At 42.0% G+C, this 22,832-nt stretch overlaps 2 protein-coding genes across 4 annotated transcripts in view; one reads left to right on the top strand and one right to left on the bottom strand.

Annotated features, from left to right (window-relative positions):
- The window catches only part of vps13c (vacuolar protein sorting 13 homolog C), a 101,392-nt gene that overhangs the window by 60,406 nt on the left and 18,154 nt on the right, over positions 1 to 22,832 (bottom strand). For all 3 annotated transcript variants that reach the window (XM_080434799.1, XM_080434800.1, XM_080434801.1), the window contains 15 exons: positions 18,580 to 18,689; positions 17,738 to 17,797; positions 15,965 to 16,024; positions 15,683 to 15,763; positions 7,299 to 7,356; positions 6,480 to 6,607; positions 5,682 to 5,788; positions 5,101 to 5,275; positions 4,884 to 4,946; positions 4,431 to 4,572; positions 3,783 to 3,883; positions 2,916 to 3,061; positions 2,240 to 2,432; positions 619 to 733; positions 209 to 345 (listed from right to left, as the gene is read on the bottom strand). In XM_080434799.1, the coding sequence (XP_080290925.1) occupies positions 209 to 345; positions 619 to 733; positions 2,240 to 2,432; positions 2,916 to 3,061; positions 3,783 to 3,883; positions 4,431 to 4,572; positions 4,884 to 4,946; positions 5,101 to 5,275; positions 5,682 to 5,788; positions 6,480 to 6,607; positions 7,299 to 7,356; positions 15,683 to 15,763; positions 15,965 to 16,024; positions 17,738 to 17,797; positions 18,580 to 18,689 (1,676 nt within the window). The remainder of the gene's footprint in view (positions 1 to 208; positions 346 to 618; positions 734 to 2,239; positions 2,433 to 2,915; positions 3,062 to 3,782; positions 3,884 to 4,430; positions 4,573 to 4,883; positions 4,947 to 5,100; positions 5,276 to 5,681; positions 5,789 to 6,479; positions 6,608 to 7,298; positions 7,357 to 15,682; positions 15,764 to 15,964; positions 16,025 to 17,737; positions 17,798 to 18,579; positions 18,690 to 22,832) is intronic.
- Positions 10,550 to 11,545, top strand: LOC308089928 (prostaglandin reductase 1-like; the record flags this gene model as incomplete). The annotated part of the gene is made up of 1 exon (XM_080434897.1): positions 10,550 to 11,545. Exon 1 carries the CDS (start codon positions 10,556 to 10,558, stop codon positions 11,543 to 11,545), a length of 990 nt encoding a protein of 329 aa, XP_080291023.1. The 5' UTR covers positions 10,550 to 10,555.

Raw genomic sequence — 22,832 nt, 5'->3', positions numbered from 1 at the left:
AAAAAATAGATGAAGACCTGCCCGAATTGTCTTGTTTTTTCTCATGTTTGATCCTGTTTGATCCGTGAGCAGCATTGATTCTTTTAACCACTTTTAACAATTTTTGAGCACCTGGTTGTTCTGTTTTCTCTGGCATTTATTCTATGTGTGAGACGTTTTTTCACCCTTCACTCTCTTTTGTATATTATGTTGTATACTGCTAACTAACCTGTAAGCTGCCAAAGTCTACAATGAGGAGGTCTGACTGGGCGTCATAGAATCCAGACTTTGGCACCAGCAGGTAGGAAGGCTTCAGGTTTATCCTCAGATCCAGGATCTTTCTGGTCTCAATGACGTGAGAGAGACCTGGAAAAGACAGCACAATATCATAACACAATTGTTTCTCACACACACACACACACACACACACACACACACACACACACACACACACACACACACACACACACACACACACACACACACACACACACACACACACACACACACACACACACACACACACACACACACACACACACACACACACACACACAGTCTGTCTGTCTGTCTGTCTGTCTGTCTGTCTCTGTCTGTCTGTCTAGCTATCAATCAAACATATAATAAACTGTCAGCCACCTGTAGCCGTTTTCTCCTTGATTTCTTCCAGTTTGGAGAGAGTGGCTGAGGTCAGCATTTCCAAGTCCACACCCTTCCCCGTCTTGAAGAAGTCTGCCACACTATTCACTGTCAGCTGGAAAAAGAGCATACAGACTATATTTGTATATGTATAAAGCTTTCAGAAAAATGTACATATTAAAGTAAGATTCTTTCAGCTTGTGTGATTCCAAAGGGAACCTAACAGTGTTAATTTAACGCCTTGCTCCACTAACTGAGCAACACAGAGAATGGAACCTCCATCCAACCTCGATTGTTACGACATTTTAGTTGATAATCCAATTCTCTCTAGAGAAAATCAATGGGATGTTTACTCTACTTTTTGTCTTCGCCAGGCCGAAAGGCATGGCCGAGACTATGTTTTGCACCCTGTCCGTCCGTCCGTCCATGATCAGCTAATCTCCGGCACCATTGGCTTAATCGCAGCAAAACTGTGCACACACACTCCCTGGATGCCAGAGCTGAACCTCTGCCCCAAATGTTTCACATGGGCCTGTTATAGCGCCACCAGGAGGCCGATTTTAGCAAATCACATTTTTTGACAGTACTACAGATTTTGTCCAAACTTGTCCAAAGCAAACTGGTAAACAGTATCTCTATAGTCATTAAACGAAACGGGTCTCAGATTTTTCATATTCCTTCCTGATTGGCTAAGATTGGCTTCCAAAGTTTGCAGGAGTGCTCCGTTTTCACCAAAATGCCTCAAATCATGAACACAGCGTGCGATTTCCGTAAAATTGCACGCACATTCCCACTTGGCCCAGGAAGAAATGGCACTTGAATATTTTCAAATCAGCCTCATGGTGGCGCTATAACAGGCCGATTCGTGTTTTTACCCATAACTGCACCGATCTGTGTAAAACTTTGTATGCGCACTCCCTAGAGGCCTAAGAAAAACCTTTGCCCTGCATTTTTCACATCTGCCTTTTATAGCGCCACCAGGAGGCCAACTTATGTAAAAGATTTTTTTTTATATTACTCCCTTTAGATTTTATCACACAAATCGGTACACATGATCTCTTGAGGAACAAATGGCACCCTTTCAAAATTGGCCTCCACCAGGAGGCCAATTTTATTACTTATACAACACATTTTGTCCAAACATCACACAAATCGGTACAAATGATCTCTATAGTCAAGTGATCAAGACGGGTCCATTATATTTTTCATATTGTATCCTGATTAGATTTACATGCCAATCTTAGCCAATCAGGCCGATGTGAAAAATGTGGGTAACTGGTTCTGCTCTGGCATACAGGGAGTGTGCTGCACAGTTTCATGTTCACTGATTGGTCCAACGGTGCCGGAGATTAGCGGTTCACAGACGGAAGGATGGACGAACAAACACACGGACGGACAGGGGGCAAAACATAGTCTCGGCCACGCCTTCGGCCTGGCGGAGACTATGATAAATGAAGTGTGTGTGTGTGTGTGTGTGTGTGTGTGTGTGTGTGTGTGTGTGTGTGTGTGTGTGTGTGTGTGTGTGTGTGTGTGTGTGTGTGTGTGTGTGTGTGTGTGTGTGTGTGTGTGTGTGTGCGCGCGTGCGTGTGAGTGTACTGAACGTTTTATGCATTATCCGTACAGCATCGTAGATGATCTCGACAGGCAGGGAGTTGATGTGTAGTAGCTGGTCTGCCGCGCTGTCCTCTGGGTTCAGCTCAAACAGGACGCTCAGCAGAGACGAGGACGAGTCTCCCACCGAGGCAATGAGCGATGGAACCACTCCCTGCTGCTTCAAACCAGTCACATACCAGTGCTGCAGTTCCACCTTAACCCTGGGGAGTGTGTTTAGTGTGTGTGTGTGTTTGCAGACAGGGGACGAGAGAGTGATGACGCAGAGGAGAAAGAGAGAGGTATCAGTAGTCAGATCAATAACAGTCACAGTTAATAAGCTGCAGTATATTTGCTGTATTTGAAAGAGATGCGTGAGAGAATGTTCTGTCTCATGTCCACTTGATACATTACAGATACAGTATTTGATACAATAGAATCTAACAGAAGAATACTGTAGAATCTAACAAAATACTGTAGAATGGTACATACAGGATGAGTACAATGTAAGAATTACAGAACAAGCACCTTGTGGGTGGGTTTGTGCGTGCGTGCGTGCGTGCGTGCGTGCGTGCATGCGTGCGTGCGTTGGTATCTATGATGCATGGCGGTCTGGATTGGCCATTGTGGTAATTGAAATTGCAAATTGTACGTTACGAAACAGTGTCTCTAGCAATTAGAAAATCTAGAGCAGAAAAAGGCCTTACTTAACAGCTTGGGCATCCCCGGGTCTCTGGGATATTGTGGTGCTCAGGTCAATCATCTGAACCTTGAGGATCTCTGGAACATTGGGCTCCTCCCTAACAGTGACCGACGTCCTGTGCAGCTTGAAGTTTATAATCACCGCCACATACTGCAAACAGAACAGGCATTCATGAATGTTCTAATCTAATTTGATGGCATATTAATGTGCACAGCTTTGTGTGTATGTGTGTGAGTGTGTTTTTCAGTGTCCAACCTTCACATCTTTTAAGGTACAGTTAAAAAGAAATCAAGGACAAACAATTTCAAAAACAAAATAGGCTTAAATAAAGTTTCTTTATTGTTCATTGGTCTTTCCTTGTATTTTATATCTTTAACCCATTTAGACCTGAGGCCGATTCTAAAAACGCCTTCTAAATCCTGACCTAAGTTTTCTGAAAAAACTCAAATATGTATTAAATTAAAATTACAAAAATGTATGTTGCTATATAGCTGCTGTACATAGCAACAGGAAACCCAAAAGGGGTTCCCGTCCTGAAAGGTATACTTACAAGTAGGGGTTCCCGCCCAAAATGGGTTAATAGGTAACCCATTTTTTACCTTTTGTACTCTATGTGTGCCACTTGTGATGTTACTTGTTTTATGTATGGGGACTATGGATGCAAATTAGCATTCTACATCTTGTGTATTGTTCATTAATATGCACTGTCCTGTCCAAATAAATAAATACATAAAATATAGACAGGCACAGCTGGGAGGCAGGGAAAAGTGACAGGCAGACAAACAGGAAGACAAAGAGGGGCACAGGCACACAGAAAGAGCAACAGACAGAGAGACAGACAGACAAACAGCATCAGTCAGTTCTACAGTACCTGCTTTGGTAAAGTCAGATTGTGCGAGCTGCCGCTATATCCAATGGCAGTATAGAGTTTCTGCTTTTCATCTGTAGTCATCAGCTCATCCAAGCCAGTACCTAAACACAGAGGACATATGGAGCAAAACTATCTATAGCTTCATAATGTATGATATAACCCCCACCCCCCACCCAAAATTTTGAAAATGTCGCAAAAATAAAACACAATTAGGTGAGCTGGACTGAATAAATAGACATGGTACAGTAGCTACATACAAGGCACATCTACTGGTAAGGTCACTATAACATTATTTATTTGACAAAGACCTTTCCATCATTTCTGTATGGAGAGACTAACACAAACATAAAAACATTTCAGCAATACTGTGAAAATGTTTTTGAAATGATGCCCTCGCCATCCAGCTTTTCTAAATTTGCATAGTAAAATGCATTGTAAACATAGAGTAGCTGTAAGCAATAGAAGCATAGCTGGTGTAATGCTTAATTTATACTCCGTCGTACAACGGTGTCATTCGCCAGAAAAGGCAGATCTATAAGCTCACAATGTTATGCGTCGCGACACGTTGTGAACTTGTAGATCTACATCGTCGCGCAACGAGTATAAATCAGGCTTAAGAGTGAACTGAGGCGGTGGCGGGAGACGCACTCTCAATCTCAGCTTCTTTGGATTCTTCCTGCTCCTCCTTCTTGGCCCTCCTGCCGAACAAACTGCCAAAGAATCCTCCTCCTCCCTGCTTCTGGCCTGCTGCTGCCTTCTTCCCAACAAGCTTCTGGCCAGAACGAATCACCTGTTGGAGTGAGAGGGAGAAATAAAGAGGAGGGAGTGAGAAAGGAGTAAAACCAAGAGGAATAGAGTCAGGAGCAAAGTGACACATAGAGAGAGGAAACAAGGAATGGAGAAGGGATGAGGAGGATAGAATGGGAAGAGAGAACAATAGAAAGGGGAACATGAAGGTCAAAAACAGGAGCAAATGAAATGAACGAGAGACAGACCAAGAGGATGCAATGTGCAAAACGTTATAAATACAGTCTTGTTAATACAGTACAAGAGCAAGGCTACATGCCATTGTCATATAGATGAACAAATCCAGAGCATTACCTCCATTTGGGCCTGCTGTCGGGCTAAAGTGAGGTTGAACACGTCTAGGATTTTCTCTAGATCCTAGCAAAAAACACAAACACACAATATATTTCAGTCACAGAGTTTAAAAACTGACAAATCCACACACACACACACACACACACACACACACACACACACACACACACACACACGAGGCCTTCAAAAACCCAGAGAACAATTTTAGTATTGTCACCTGTAGCTGTTGGTCTGACTCTGGGTTGACTTTGCCCTGGGTAAGGAGTTTGGTCTTGAAGGCCGTCTTGTATGCCTTCAGGGTCTCCCGGTGCTGTTTGATGTTGCGCCAACACCACATCTGGTTACAGCGCCGAATATGAACTTCCAAAACACTATTTATTCCATACCTCCACCTGAAAGAAAGACAACAATAAAATAGATTTGACACGTCAGTTTGGGCACTGGGACAGTGGTTGTCAACTCTGGTCCTTGGTGGCCTGCATTACAGCTGGTTTTCTATCCTACCAGGACATCTCGAACAGCTGGTTTTCTATCCTACCAGGACCTCTATTACTGCTGGTTTTCTATCCTACCAGGACCTCTAGTACTGCTGGATTTCTATCCTACCAGGACCTCTAGTACTGTTGGTTTTTAAATCCTACCAGGACCTATCTAGTCCTACCAACTAACTTACTAGGAAGTGCATTGCATTGACCTGGTGCTTGTCATCCTACTTATGGAACACTGGGTCTATCTACTAATAGTCAGACCTGACAGTGACGATTATCATAACCATGGTGTGATGTTTGTTGGACTGACCAGGACTTGGTGTTTCCATGGACGGGGACATCGGGTCTAAACTTCCTGTATGGTCCATTCTTCACCATACAGTCAATGGACTCCAGGAGGTCAACCATACTCAGGTACTGTGACACACACACACACACACACACACACACACACACACACACACACACACACACACACACACACACACACACACACACACACACACACACACACACACACACACACACACACACACACACACACACACACACACACACACACATGCATTTTTGATGTACACATTTGTGACGTATTGTTAGTAAAGCACCTGATATTACATTATTGTTTCGATTGTTATGGGCACGGAAGCTGCTGAGTTACAGTAAAGGTCGATAATGAAAGACTTTATTGGAAATTCCCTGTGTTAGATTACTGTTTGAGGAAATTCATAATAAAAGCTCATTACTGGTGTATTCTTATGCATGGATACCCAGAGGGTTACCGTATGTTGTTTGAACTGCACCATTTTGGCCAACGTCCAGGAACATTATAAATTACTGTCAGGTGCTACAGCTCTAATTTGCACTCCAAGAGAGCAAATATTTAGCAATAACCCCAAGTACTATCGCCATTCTTAACTGTTCTAGCAATGTTGGGAAATGCATTAATAACGGGAATATAATTTAAAAAAATGTACCTACAGTAATTGAAGAAGGGCAAGTGTGTGTGTGTGTGTGTGTGTGTGTGTGTGTGTGTGTGTGTGTGTGTGTGTGTGTGTGTGTGTGTGTGTGTGTGTGTGTGTGTGTGTGTGTGTGGGGGGGGGGTTACCTGTGGTTTGGTCATCTCTATAGCGATATTCTGAACTTCCAGGTGCAGGGTGGCTTTAGGAGACTTCAGGTCAATCTCATCACTGGGGTTGATGCGCATCTTAGCCGAGGCAAAGATGGGTTTGAAAACTGTCAGTAGAAACGGTAAAAAGGTCAAACCATTACTTTGATGCATTTGAAAACTGCAATAGCTATAATACAATGTATTTTTAACTCTGATCTGGATTATGAGGGGTCAATGAGATGCAACATTATACTGTACATATGCATGTGCATTTGTGTGTCCGGACTCTCTCTTTTCCCTGTGTTTCGCCCAGGTGGACAGGGCTTTGAGGTTAGGTTTAGGCATAATTTCCGTGAGGTTATGGTTAGGGTTAAGGTTAGGCATAGTGTTTGTGAGGTTAGGGTCAAGGTTAGGTTTAGGTATAGTTTTTGTGAAGTTAAAGGTTAGGGTTTAGGCGCAACCTGGGCGACACACCGATGAAAGAGGGAGTCCCTTTGTGTGTCCCCGCACGTGTATAGTGAGTATTGGCTGTCTGCCAGCCTGTGTGTGTCTGTGTGTGTTATGTGACTGGCCATGTGAGTCTCTACATCAACATGTGTGGGGTAAAGATCAAAGCTATGTGAAGATGAAAGCCACCACCACCACCACCATCATCATCATCAACCTCTCCAGCACACACACAACCACACAAACACACACACACACAACACACACACAGAGTGATCAAATGAGCGGCATCTTGAAGACAAGCCGCATTCAAAGGCCTCGTTCCTTTTCACATTATAATGGCCACTAATTAAAAAGAGTGATGCTCACTGTATTGATAGTCTTTGAGCTCATGGTCCTTGGTGCTGATGCCCGCTTTCAGTTTGTCCTGGAGGGGAAACATGAAGAGAAAACTAATGAGATTCTAACATGGAGAAGGTCTTTATATTGTCGTAATAGGGGACTCTTGGGATCTGACCTCAATTCCACACAATTCAATTTACACAAGTTTACAATGAGAGGTTTCACGTGGGGTCATGATAGTGTGTATACTACAAACAAGAACATGAACAAAAGCAGTGCTGTCCATACAAAGTGTGCAATGAGATAGCAGACTGTAGTAGAGGAGTTATTTATAATGAGGTACTGTAGTCAGGAAAATAGAATTAGATGAATTGTAATTCCAACATTACAACAGTTTTAGGTTAAGTCCATCCCGCTATTGCAGTGGTTTTAATTTTTTTTGTATAGTTGGATATATTGCGATAACAAATTGTAGTCGTCACAAAGTCCCAAGGCACAATTGAACTTGTTTTACGTTTGGGAACCACTGCTCCATTGATTACTGGTCTGCCTTGTCTTCTGTCTCACGGTTAATTAGTATGTATGCCGATTCATGTTGACATTAGCATTAATAGTTATTATGACTACTGTCCTTTTTCACCATAGCTGCCTAGAGGAGGAGGTTGGGAGGAAGAGAGCTCCATCCAGCTGTGAGAGTTTGAATTTGTCACGTCATTCCCACGTCAGCAAGCCTCATCCAGGCTGTTACCTTACAGCTGGCTGAACACAGGCAAACACTACTGGCCTGATCTGGTTTACTGTAATGACCGCACACAAATAAAACACGCATGAACGTTCGTGCACACGCAACCATGCCTGCCTGCCTGCCTGCCTGCCTGCCACACACACACACACACACACACACACACACACACACACACACCTACTGTGACCTTTTATTCTTAGTAATTGCCTATTCTGCCCCATGTCCCTGTCACTGCCAACCTCTTCTGTTGGTCTGGGGGGTTTGCCGGACGCTTGTTTCACCTGACAGTGAGGAGTTGCACCAGGAGGGTGTAAACGTGTGCGGAGGAACGCGCTTCCGCTTCCTGGTGAACAGGAGACTCGACCGAACTGCAGGAGTCGCTAATGTAGCTACAGAGATTGCCCTCCCCTGCCGGCTTTTCACCCATGAACATGTCAATTGTGTTAGCTGGAGCGCCGACGAGTCTTCTCAGTGGTCGGCCTGGAACTTTACCCCTGCACTACCCAGATGCCCTCAGAGAGCAAATTTTGGACTGCATATACAGTACCGTACATACTTTTTTGTTTTTTTCCCATCCATGTAACTACAGTAGTAAAGGACATTGTTTTACATAAAAGCAGAACATGTACTGCTGTCAGTTTCTGCCACTTCATCTCAGTTGAGCTCAGTTCAACTCAGCACTATGCAGCTCACTGTATACCACATTAAGCACAAAATACAAATACACAATCCTGAGTGTAAAAACTGGGCCATTAGGGGCTGTGTCCACAGAAAGCGTTTTATGAGCGGAGGCATAGGCGATTTTTGCCTCTGCCACCAGGGGGGCAAAGGAAATATATTAACATATATTTTTATTTATGTATATATATATATATATATATTCCCATATATATATATATATATGGGAAGAGGAGCGCTCCAGCATGTCTGAAATGCATGGCACACAGGCACTGGTAGCTCAAAAACATTTATGTGGACATGGCCCCTCATACTATAGGTTCGTTTGTCATTTTTAGACTTTGCTGTGAACACACAATGAACTAGAAAGGTGCGCTCACTCAGTAGAGCAAATCATATTTCTGTCTGTCTGGAGGATGTGATGACAATGTTTTGGGGTTGTGCAAAATTATGAAAAGGCACAAGGCAGCATGGGGAAGGCATACAATAAAGGACTGTCATTACAGCATTATGGTGCAATCAGAGTAGACAGGCTATATCGAGACACATCTTTGGACAATGAACAAACGGAAAAGTAGTGTGTCATATTGTCATCACTAGGACAAGCATGACGAACATGTTAAAATGTCATGGCCTATTACATTGCAATATGTGTGCGGGTCATCCCAGCTCCAATGTCACTAAAGCATGTCAATAGTTCCTGTTAAATTAAGGGGATAAAGAATGAATGAAGACAAGGGGATAAAGACTGAATGAAGACAGTTTGGACTGAGTTGAATGTGTGCGGACATTAAGACTCTATATTATTCCATGTTGATATAAATACAAGATCTCTGCCTGGCGGAGATAAGTGACACCATACATACAGTATATGGTGTCACTTACCTCACTCATGGTATAGTGTATGTTACACCATATTTCTACAGCAGAGGTCTTCAACAGGGGGTCCGTGAAATTGTTGCTTGATTAGACAACAAAAAATATATATTTAAAAAAATATATATAATACATACGTATTTTAATTTTTTCAAAAATGTCCATGTCTTTAAATATTTTAAAAACATTTTCCACATTTATGTTTAAAAAAAATCATGATTCTGTCCATTTTGAATAGCTTGTATACATGATTATTGTGCAATTGACAGATTGTTGATAGTATTGACATTGGTTCTCATGTATGTTTAAAATAAAAGTATGAATATATTAATCTGTCTATTATTTTAATAGCTTAGTATTGAATGCACAGTAACATGGTATGTTTATACATACATATACATATATGTTGTAGCCCCCCCACCCTACGAGGTAGGGGGTCCCTGCTCTACTCTATCTCCCCACCAGTTTGGGGGTCCCTGGCCTGAAAACGTTGAAGACCCCTGTTCTACAGAACAAGTAAACAGACTTTGAGCTGTGCAAAATACAGACTTTTGTGCTGTGACTTTGTGCATGTGTCTGCCTGTGTTTCTGTACTTCGCGTATTTCGAGAGCCGTCTGACTGATTGACTTAAAACGCTGCGTGTGTATCACAGAGGACCAGAGGGAGTGTGGTGCCTGGCATGAAGTCAGATAGACGGTTGTCCAGAACTTCTATACAACCGAGATGCCCATATATAGGCATATTCAGTAGTGTATGATGTCTATATATGGGCCTTATGCCTATTATGCCTATATGATGGAGGGCAGCGATTCCAGAGTTCCTCTGTATTCATATCTTGGACTCCAGAATGTGACATACTGTTATCACAAACTCTGCTAAGGCTATAATCTATACAGACTAGACAGTAATCACAGTACTATACCACACTGGCTGTAATAATATAGGAGCATCGTGAGCATCCCATACCGATCAAAACAAAGAACCATGGTCCAAGCTAAGACATGGATTCTGACCAAGCACTTTGAGGGCTTCCCCAAGGACAGTAACTTTGAACTGAAACTGGAGCATCTCCCTGAGCCTGAAGATGGAGAGGTGCTTTTGGAAGCCATGTTTCTGAGCGTGGATCCATATATGAGACCTTTCAGTAGAGTTCGCATGGCCGAAGGAGATGTCATGATTGGAACTCAAGTGGCAAAGGTCCTCCGGAGTAACAACCCAGCATTTCCAGTGGGCGGCCATGTTGTCAGTAGGGGTGGTTGGAGGACCCATACAGTCTCTGATGGGACAGACCTGATTCCCATCATGCCTGACTGGCCTCAAGACGTCCCTATGTCCCTGGCCCTGGGCACTGTGGGTATGCCAGGCCTGACTGCTCTCTATGGTATAGAGGAGGTCTTGGGGCTCCAGGGCGGGGAGACCCTCCTGGTGAATGCAGCAGCCGGGGCGGTGGGCTCCGTGGTCGGCCAGATCGCCAAGCTCAAGGGCTGCGTGGTGGTGGGCTGTGCAGGCTCCGATGCAAAGGTGGCCTTCCTCAAAGAGCTGGGCTTCGACAAAGCCTTCAATTACAAAAGTGTGACGTCACTGGACCAGGCCCTGAAAGACGCCTCCCCAGATGGATATGACTGCTACTTTGAGAATGTGGGAGGGCCTTTCTCCAGTGTAGCCTTGCCACAGATGAAAGACTACGGGAGGATAGCGGTGTGTGGAGGCATTTCCTTGTACAATGACACCACGCCACAAACAGGGCCATACCCTCACCTCCCCATGATCTTCAAGCAGCTGAGGATGGAGGGCTTCCTGCAGAGTAGGTGGGAACACAAACACCCCGAGTCCCTCAGAAGGCTGATGGCCTGGGTGAAGGAGGGTAAAGTGAGGTGCAGGGAGCACATTACAGAGGGATTTGAAAACATGCCAGCTGCTTTCATGGGCTTGCTACTGGGAGAGAACATCGGCAAGGCCATTGTCAAAGTCTAATCCTGACAAAGGATCAAGAAAAACAAAATGGTAGTACTTAACTTTTGACAGCGACATTAACATACCTAAACACTTACGCGCTACATACTTCGTTGTACGATGAATAACGAAACTGGCCGATCTACAATCATCTTAAATTAAACACCAGGGTACTCTGACAATGAGTACAGCGAGTACTCTGACAACATGTACAACGGGTATTTATTATATATATTATAATAACCGGGTGGGGCCTGTATTCCCAAATTTCCCACCAATGCGAGGAAATTAAAATCCATATTGCAGATAGGATGGAGCTGTTCTAGACGAAGCATATTTAGGTAGGCAGAGATCCATAGCACTTGCCAGAGGGCAGTTGCTGGAAAAAAATACATTCCGGTCCTTTTAGCAGTGCATTTAACACAGAATGATGATTTAGTTTTCCCCCTTCCGGTTTTATGACTGTCTAAGCTGCTGTTTCCAACTGCAGCAGCTGATGAATGATATGCAGTTATTAGGCTACCCTGTCGCATTCAACAATCTGATTGTCCGCTGCCCAGATGAGTGGCCAAGTGTAGTCAATTCCTGTATCTGTTGTTTCAAATTTAATAAAAGCTCTCCAACGCTTCAGACACAGTATTTATTTGTATTTGATTTGATGTATTTGACATAACCAAGATATATATATATATATATATATATATATATATATATATATGTTACAGGGAAATTGGCATTCCAGGGAAATTGAAAGGGGTACGCTTGTTTTCACCGCCCCTCAGGCAATTCTGTAGAATCAACGCTAGAGGGCAACGCAAGCCAGACATGAGCCCCACACCACACACGCACGCACGCATGCACACGCACACAAACGAGTACGCACACACGCATGCGCACACGCGCACGCACACCCACACACACACACCCGCGAGTTGAAGCACAAGGGGGCGGGCCTGGCGGGCTATGTTAGTGCAGTGAGTGGCACTTGGGGCAAACGCAGTCCCCACAACATCATTTACGATTCTGTGCCTATCGGTACATAACTCGGACGGCGCTTAAGTCGACTAGCAGACCATCGGCCGGTCGTCGCGGGCACTCGCGCCTGGAGGCGCTCGGGCGCGACTCCTCGGCTTCAAGGTCTGCCGGTTGTTTGAAAAAGTAATGTCCCAAGCGGGAGTCAAACCCAGGCTCCCAGTGGTAGTGGGTGGGGAGTCCAATGATTATCGAAGTGCGCCACTGAGGCCTGTACTAGTGGTGTAAAGTAACAAAGTAGATTTACTCAAGTACAATTTTGAGGTATTCGTATTTTACTTGAGTATTTCTCTCATATTATCCATTTTATTTTCAGCGTTCCCCTAGCGTAGCTTCCTGGTTGCTATTTTGTTGTTGTGGTCGTGGTCCTCGCATCAAAGCCCCGCCTCGCAGCACCGCCTCGCAGCACCGCCCGCGCCTATAAAACAAGCGCTCCCCTGTCAATTTCCCTGGAATGCCAATTTCCCTGTGACATATATATAACCGGCCACTATGACAATTACATATCCAATGAAAATGTTGAGGAAAGCACAAAAAAATAATAATTTAGAAAAACAGTCTTGTTTTGAAAGGTATTGCTGTGATTTGCAGCCACACAGATATCATATCCTTTGTGAGAATACAGATTCGGTGGCACCCTAATGGCTCTTCCTGCTCAGGTGCAAATGCACTGTAAATCCCCTTGCCATGATGTCAGTGATTTGAATCAAAACCTGTGATGTACGTCACCACCTTTCTCTGTCTCCTACATTCTGTGTCTTTGAAGCATGACTCATTTTTTAAAGCAGGGTAACATAGAACTGGAAAAGGCACTCACTCAGTACTCACTGTTAGCAGGCTGTGGGATTTAAGATCCGATAACGTTGACAGGAAACACTTTTAAACCTAATCTAACCTGGCTATATTTAGGATAAAATGTAATTCATCACCATGGACATGGGATGGCAAAGTATCCCAACATGTTCAAAACTTGGTAAAAAATAGAAATGGAATACATTTCACATGATGTGTGAAATATGTGCTTGCTTTATAAAACTGTTTTAGAGTAATATTTACACTGCTTGGTGGTGATCAAGGATGTGAGAAATGTGAGAAATCATATAAAGGCTGCAACCTTTAGGGGGGACACCCATTCCAGACCCTCCCCTTAGGCAGGAGGTTCAAGCTGTCCAAGGATAGGAGCAATACATATAAAACTGTTTTATCCCTCAAGAAATAATAATAATGCCGCTCCACAACATTTTGTAAATCAGGGTGGGTTTGTTTATTCTCCATAATTCATGTTCTGTCTTTTGAATCATTGCCGTTTTAAGTGCAAGTCTAATTTCACAATACAGAACTGAACCTGTGATCTTGGTTTCTTTTATTCAAACAAAATAAAATGTGTTGTATATATATATTGGGTAGACAGACGGAGAATATTTAAGTCAGTGTCTTGCAGTGCCATGAGTGAGTTGTTTACATTGTTAACTCTAAAGATGGTTGAGCCTAACCATTGTTTCCAATGTACCAAGCGTTTCTGTTAACAGCTGACATGTGACAAGGTGATCCATATGTACTTCAACTCTTCTACTCTGACATTTAGCCACATAAACAAGAGCTGGGGAACGTGTTCCCACGGCTTATCACTGCATAGTAAACACATAATCCACATCCACACCGGTGCCAGTCAGATGACACGATGCAATGGATGGAATAATGGTAACATAAGAACCGCTTTAAAGAGAGGTCTCTCCCAAACAAAGCATTGCAATGTCCGGTCGGTACTTAATATACACCATTCAGTGGTTTCTACCCAAAAGGTCCTTACTGCAACATGACTGTTTACATTTATAGCGAGAGTGGTAACAATATGCAGTGAGATGCAAGTACCTACTCCTGAGAGTGTCAGTATTACGGTCGACCTAACTACACAATTATTATTTCTGAATTAAACACCTCTCTGTTTGTCATCTTTCTCGTTTTGTTTTTCCCTTTTAGAATGAAAGCCTTTCATATGACCGGCCTTTGTTTTCCCACACAGTCCTCATTTCCTCCATCTGTGGTTTGTCCAGTTTTAACATTTGTAGTACAGCAAAACCAAACCTATCCATGAGGCCACATGCTGGGAGTAGGTGGAATGAGGATACTGTGCTGCTTCAACCGTACTTCCTTGACACACTGACGTCATTGCGTTATCGTTACCAAAGCAACTGATTTCACAACTTTGTATCTCAATTACAAGATAATAATATGCACAGGTTGATATGATGAGTTGTGATGTGCTTTTTATTGAAACCCATTCAAGCCTGCAATAACAAAACGGCTGGCCCTGGGGCTACAATTATTTCTGTTGACAATCCCAACCCAGTCCTAAATGCAACTTGCAAAATCTCTGACTGGCACATAATGTGATAAAAGATACCCAGCCCAACACAGAGTGTACCCATAACTGACCAATTAGTGCATCAAACACATGATCGCAAAGCCGCTTGATAAACATTTGGAGACCTGAGTTGTCCTTCCTCTCTAACCTTTGATTTCCTTTCTCTTTCCTGTCTTGTGTAAGTTATGCTGTGGTAAAAAAATATAATTTTCTGGTTATTTAGACAATAAGGGCAAGATACTTTGTAAATAAACTAAGTTGAAATCTAAAACTATGTATATATACGTTACCTGCACTGCATAGCTAGGGCTTTTTGTCTAAGGTATTTAGGAAATCATCCAGTATTAACTCATTCACTGCCAGGCTTATTTCAAGCTAGTTGATCCATATGCCAAAGGCATTTTGGGTCAAACGGAGATTTTTTTTTCTCCGTTTACATTTTAACATTGAAGTGGATGGAGAATTAACTTTTTGAAAATCGTTTTCTCCTAGTTCCTTTGAGATTCAAGAGAAAAAAAAATAACCAAAAAAAAAAAAAAAAAATTAAAAATGTTATTTTGAAAAAAAAAAAAAAATTTAGGAGACGTCAAAAGACGTCATTGGCACTAATGGCACACTGAAAACGGCCGTCAAAAGACGTCATTGGCACTATATGAGTTAACTTTAATGCCACACTTTGTAATCACAGTATAATCTTTTAGAAATTAACTTCAAATATGATTCAGGCGATTACACAGTATTAGAAAGATAAGATATCTCACCACAATCTCTTCCCAAGAGCCTCGATAAAAGATGGAGCTGTTGACATTCCAGTAGGCACACAAACACTCCAAACGACCCAACTACGGACCATGAAAGCACACAGACACAGTGTTACACCTCCACATGCTAAACAACACCACTTTATTAATGATTGATTAACATGGTTTCAATTTACTATTTGTACTTTAGATATACAGTAGTGTACAAATCCTTACTGTACATTGCGTTCCTATTTTGTAATACTAAAGTGAGTGATTTCATCGCGTTGTGAAATGTTATACCTTATAGATGATCTTGGCTGCCTCATTCAGAATGCAGAGCTTCCAGTTCTCGTCAGTGGTCTAAAAGCAGAAACAGCAAGAGTTGGAATAATTGTCACATTTCAAATCATTCAACTATTGGCAATGTTAAAGCTGCACAATGTAACTTTCCTGTTCTACCCCGGATTTGAGCCCGAGTCTCCTGCGCAATTGCGGACATTTTTACCACTGAGCTAATAGAGCCTGCCTGCTTGCTCAAGGGCGAAATTGTCAAACCAGATACAGGATTGTGTCAAAGGCCACGTCCAACCAAGACACAGGATATAAAAGTCTCAATGGAAGAGCAGGGAGACCAAATACGACCACCCCAATTGAATAAGTTATATTGTATTAACTCTCTCACTGCCAGACTTATTTCTGGCTGCGTACACCCACTGCCAGCGATTTTTTAATTTTCGTACCTTTTTCACAGTAGTCACAGAATATTTATCTCCAGTATGATCGATCCCCTGATGGGTGCTAATCACAGAGGGTTTCACTGTGCTTCCGCGAAGAAAAAAAAAAAGTCATCGCGACCTCCCCGTTCAATTGTATACGCCTTTGAAAATAGCATGTCTCGGCCAAAAATACATAGTAAAAACACAGGAGCCGAGATACAGCCTTTTAAGTAATAAGTTAACCAAGAAGTGAATGGAGCAGAAAATCTTCGGATCACAATATCTTGGGTTCAAGGGCGTTATGACGATGTCTCGTCATAAGTCGTTCTTGGCAGTAAGAGAGTTAACATACTGTACCATACAGATTGGACAAAATAAAAATGTATTCACTGTTTAATTAGTAAGTAAGTATAACTTAATTGTGTGCAAGTGCATCCAATTTTGTCTGACCAGTACATCATTGTAAGAGTATGCAAGTATGTACTGCGCGTGTGTTTGTGTGTGTGTGTGTGTGTGTGTGTGTGTGTGTGTGTGTGTGTGTGTGTGTACACAGGTGTGTACTTGACATTACTATCCACATGTCGACAGATGTCCTCTCAAGGATAGTACAACATTACATCACAGTCATTTAGCAGACGCTTTTATCCAAAGCGACTTACAATAAGTGCATTCAACATAGGTAGGGAACGAAACTACTAATCACCAGAAGTCTTAAGTGCATTTCCTGCAAAAACAAGCAACCAAGAGTATACCTAGCGCTAAGGTAAAAGTGCAATATATCAGCTACCTACTTTCTTAAACAGATGAGACAAAATAGCAAAATCAAATGAGCAAGAGCTAAAACAAATAAGTGTATCGACTAGACATTTATTACGAGACATTTATTAAAAGATTCAGGTTGGGATCAGGGTTAGGAATATGATTAGGCATTTATGCGTTAAGTCCAGTGTTTGGGTTAAACATTCTAAAGCTATTGTAAAAATGGCATTATTCATTTATTTAAAAATTTGCTTTTGACGTCCCCGCGTGGAATAAGGGGTGGGGAGTGGTAGACCTTTATTAATCCTGTGGGGAAAATTCAGTTTCAGCTTTAACCAGCTGATGGCTGCTCAGATGGTCACGATGAGCGGTTGGGGGTAGCTTTTAGGGGTTAAGTGTATTTTGCCAAGGGACACATAGGCTAGTAAGGCTGGAAGGCAAAGCGGTGACCTTCTGTTTACCAGACGACCATTCTACCCACTAAGCTATGACCTCCCACACTGTAAGTAATACGTGTGTGTGTGTGTGGTGTGTGTGTGTGTGTGTGTGTGTGTGTGTGTGTGTGTGGTGTGTGTGCGTGTGCGTGTGTGTCTCCCACCTGTAGACTGAGTTCTGCAAGGGTAACTCCCATGGCGAGGGGCCGCTCTGGGTCTGACAGCTGAAAGAGGAAAAGACACAGTCACACACGCTGTATGTACTCTACTGCAGTGGTTCTCAACCTTTTCAGGCCGTGACCCCCCAAAATAACCATATTTGAACTATAGGGACCCGCCCCCAGCAAGCACTTGGAATTGTAGGAGTTGCAAAGCTTGTGAGCTTGTAGATCTGCTATTTTCACAATGTTTGCCTCTATCTTATGTTATTTGGCCAATGTTTGACCAGTTTTTATTGTAGGCCCATAGTTTGTTGATTACTTTTGATACAGTAGAATGGTCCTTTTCTTTTCTTTTTTCAAGGTATAAAAAGGTCTTAAAAGTCCTTAAAATGTCGCTTCACTCACTGCCCCCCCCCCCCAAAAAAAAGAAAATCACGTGGGGACCCCTGGGGGTCCCGACCCACAGGTTGAGCAGATAGTTAAAACAACCATCATTAATCTTAATGGGGACACTGCTGGTAGATAGACACCTAAATAATCCCCACTATTAACTCATTCACTGCCACTGACGATTACCAATACTGTACTAATTACAATTACTATTTCTTTTTAACCACTTAAACCCTATATACTTAGTTGACCAGAGTCCCCCAGGGCCCTATTGGTCCACTCCTTTTTTCCCTGTACATCAGATGGGAATGTTCTGTAGACCTGCTATTTCCACTTAATGTTTGCCCCAGAATATGGACACTAGGGTTCAGGTGGTTAAACACAAAGGGCATGAAAACGCAGAAACAAAATTCAGTTATTTTGAAAGGTAAAGAGTTGATTACTGCTGAACTTACATCGTCCTCATATCTGATGTGGATGCTGGTGATCTTGACTTGCAGGTTTTTGATGACTTGTGTTGCCAGCTTCTCAGCAAAGGTGTCCTTCTTGTCATCTTGTGGCTTTTCTGAAATTAGAAATGATGATGATTCACATATCTGCGCAGACAGCCTGGTTTATTGACTAACTATTCCCAGGGATGAAATGAAGGGGAAGCCTACCTAAACACATTTATCTATTATCATTATATTTATTATCAAAGGCATACAGCTTAATTGTCTGTATGAAATACAGTTCATACTATCACATTACATGAACATAATATAGAATCAAAAATCTTAATGCATTTTAGTATCACTGGTTAGAACCAGGGTGGGACAGCCTCAACAACCAGCCATTCTTTGAAGGTTCTATTTAACTGTAACAGTCTGCAATTCAATCCATCACATCTACGCAACACGGTTCAACAAATGAAAACGTGACACCTACCTTGTTTGTGCTCATGCCGTTTCAACTTCCGGAATACTTTTTTGTGCTTTTTATGTTTTGTATGTCCTTTTACGACTAGTGCAGCGTTAAAAGGAGACAGAGGTGTTAGAAGAGAAGGCAGGCAACCACATAAATCCCACAGAAAGATAACAGAGCAACAATTCTGGACTCCTACATTCTCAATTATTGCCCATATTTATTTATCACATATTCAGCTTTTATTTTCCCTTAGTGAGGGGAGTGATAAAAAGACCAAAAGGGTGACTGCTGATAACTGTTACCAGCCCAAGGGCTAATATGCCAATATCAGTGCAAAATGAAGTTTTCTCTCTGCGGAAGGCATGTCAAACATGGCTGCCACATTGATTAAGTGCTATTTTCTTCTAGTCTGTGTGACTAAATAAGGTTATGGGTATGTGATAAACGAATGATCACCGGGGCACTCGTCATAGTCCTCGGGACAGGCTGCAACACCCCTATTTAGTTTTGTTTCCATATTAGGTCTTCACTATGTGGTGATGTATGATGTATGAAAGGTGCCAATTACTTGTAGTTAGGCTATAAATCATTATTACAACAACAATGTGACAGACCAGTACAACAAAACCTCTTGCCAAACCTTTGGGCCCAATTCTCAAACTCTCTTCAAGGGTTATATAATTATTCAAATGTTTCCAGAGATTTGCAGGAATCCAGAAAAAAAGGTGAGAGAAGCAATTAAGAAAACTGTTAAGAGCTGCAGATTAGATTAGAATTGGACAGAACTCTGGTGAAAATATCAGAATTTAACTCAAGTGCTCCTTTCAAAACCTTTCAAATAATCGCCCCCAAAAAACATGAAATAGCTAGTATAGCTACAGTACTATACAGTTCTACCACACAACACATTATAACTTAACCATAACAGGTTCCAACAACTAAATACTACATTTCCCATATTAACAACACACTATGATAATGATAGTACGCACATTTCATATTCTGTCGCTGACCTTTTAAATCTCAGTCACATAAAGGCCTCACAAAGGGCAAAACCAGCCAATGATGGCAGGCAGAACAAACGCGCAAACGTCTGTGTGTTTGTGTGTTTTAATGTTCTTCCAGTGATGGTACAGTGGAACAGACAGTACCTACCGTTCTGTTGCTCCTTGTACACAACACTCTCCAGGTCAAACAGGAAGTCTCCTGTTTGAGAGCCTAGCAGTCCCGCGGCAGCATAAAGCAAACAGTACACAGAATGGTGAATTCATACATACAGACCACCATAGAGACCACCATCCCCTTCACATAGACTGCTCTAGGGGTGCAACAGTTAATTGAACTACGTTAATCAATTTAATTGATTATTAAAAAAAATGATTTTCATTTAAAAAAACATTTTTAGAAATACCCAAGATAGACGATCTACAAGCTCACCACGTGTTGCAATGCCACATGTTATGAGCTTGTAGATCGGCTATTCTCTGTATTTTTGCACAACACTGTTGTACTAAAGTATAAAATAGGGCCTAAGTGGTTTATCGATTTCAATTCAAAATCAATTAAAAACAAAATTGTCGATTCTTTAAAAAATACATATATATAAAAAGAAAAACGCAATAGAATAACCGCTAAGAAAAGAATCGACAGTCGTAGCCCTAGACAGGTGAATTCATACCGATGCAATGCTTGCCTTGCATACAAACCTAAATAACTGCATATGTGCATACAGTGTATTCAAAGAGTATGAATTCGTTCCACAACTGTGATAAGAGAAGGTCAACAGTAAATGCTGCGCAATTACTCACCCTGCTTTTTTTGCATGCTTTCGCGGATGATAGCCATTTCTGAGTTGATTGGAGATTCTAATCAGTTTAACAGCAAACCGACAAAAAAGGTTGTGCTGGAGACGATTTGCCAGATTTTTTTTATTTAGCAATATTCTAGCAAGAATAGATGTGTTTAGGACCCACTGAGACTGGATACCTGAGACTTGTATAATACCGTTAAGTTTTGATGTTTCTCTGTTTTTAATTCACTGATCAACTTGTAACAGAAATAGCTGCCATCTTTTTTTGTGAAGGCATGCAGGAGAAGAAAAAAAACATCTTCTAGCCTTCCAGGTAAAACTGGATGACTAATTGAAAAATAATAAATTACAAAAATGTGGGCGTACAAACAGTTTTCCTATAAAGATGAATGAAATCCGCTTTCTCAGCCTGTCCAAACCTACTACACGCATGACTATAAAGGGGCACCCCGCAGAGCGCATATCTCCCCCAGGCTGGATGGCCTACACGGGGCTATGTACAGTAAGTCGTGGGTTGCAGCCATCAGGATCTGCGGGGGGGAAATCCGTTTCTACGACATACGGTAAAAAAAAAATCGCATTTGTAGTGCCCCTATGGTCAGAAGTTGCTTTTGGAGGTGCGCTCTATAGAGGCCCCTCAACATGCAATTCCTATTTGGGATTGACTGGATGTTGCATTCATGATCTATGGCATTTTTGTAAAGAATGCCATACAGTATAATGCCAAAAATAATAATAATAATAATAATAATAGACCCGCCCTCTACTTTTGGCAGCCAAATAAAGGCAAAAAGTATGGAATATCAAAAAGACGTTTGACACTTATTGACAGGTAGTGGTAGTGGAATGTCACATGGAGGTAGTGGGGGAATCGGGGGCATCTGTTAAAGGTTGGCTCGAGGGAACTCTTGAAGAGGGCGTAGTCATTGCCTCTCTGGGAGGTGGCCAGTTATCTCCCATAGGTTTATATTGAACGTACAATATAGCCTTTGCTGATAAGCATCGGTGAGTCAATTCTTTCTTTTTTGAAAAAACATTTTTTCTTTTTTTATATATATATTTTTCTTTTTTATTACTGTTCAAGCAGACAGTAACAAACACATCTGTAAGTAAATTGTTGATTCTGGACTTATTTAGATTTTCAGTATGTACAACTGGCTGCTGTTAATCTGTATTACTTTTCAAGCAGACTGTAACAACCAAATATTTTAAGTAAATGGTTGGTTCTCAACTTATTTTGTTTCCAGAGTGCATTGTCTCCTTGTGTGACCCTCAACACAGGATTTAAGAATCCCAGGCTATCCCAAAATAACAGTGTCAAATTAGCTAGATTAGACAAACAAAAACAGAATAAAAAACGCGCGTGTGCACGCTTTCGGCGCAATACACCTGGCCCTCGGCTTGGTACCCTAGACATAATTTGGCCCTTGGGGAAAACTAATTGGGGAACCCTGCTATAGGGTGATGCTACCATAATTTGCAAACAGCTGTCAATGTAGTTTCCTTATAATGTGAAATGCAGGTGAAAAATTGCTGAACACCTCAAAACAGTTTGGCTATTGCATGGCTCAGCTGTATGCTAGCTTTAATCTAATCTAATCTAATCTCAAAATCTCTGGTCCTGGTTGCCATCGAGGTGAAATAAAATGCTGAAAAGGTCAGTCAAGCAGGACATTAACGCTCTCCTCTGTTTTAGCACTAACACCCAGAGCGAGAAACAGAGACACTGCCCCACTAGATGTCTAGGGCATTGGCTGTCTGGCTGGTTGATTTTCTGAGTAGATGAGTGACTGACAGACTGGCTGCTTTATGGCCATGAAAGAATCTTTTCCGACAATGATTACAAGCTTATGACACTCTTATAAAGCTAACATGACGTTAGTCTACAAAGCCATGTATCCATTTAACCCAAATCATGTGACAACACTGTAATGTGGTCATTACACAAAATTTTTGATGAAACAAAAGCCATTTGACCTTAAAGTTTAAAGG

The sequence above is a fragment of the Gymnoscopelus braueri genome, assembly GCF_963280865.1.
Source record: "Gymnoscopelus braueri genome assembly, chromosome: 1".
Classification (NCBI taxonomy): Eukaryota; Metazoa; Chordata; class Actinopteri; order Myctophiformes; family Myctophidae; genus Gymnoscopelus; species Gymnoscopelus braueri.
The sequence above is the reverse complement of the archived record's forward strand: the minus strand, read 5'-3'. Positions and strand labels throughout refer to the sequence as shown.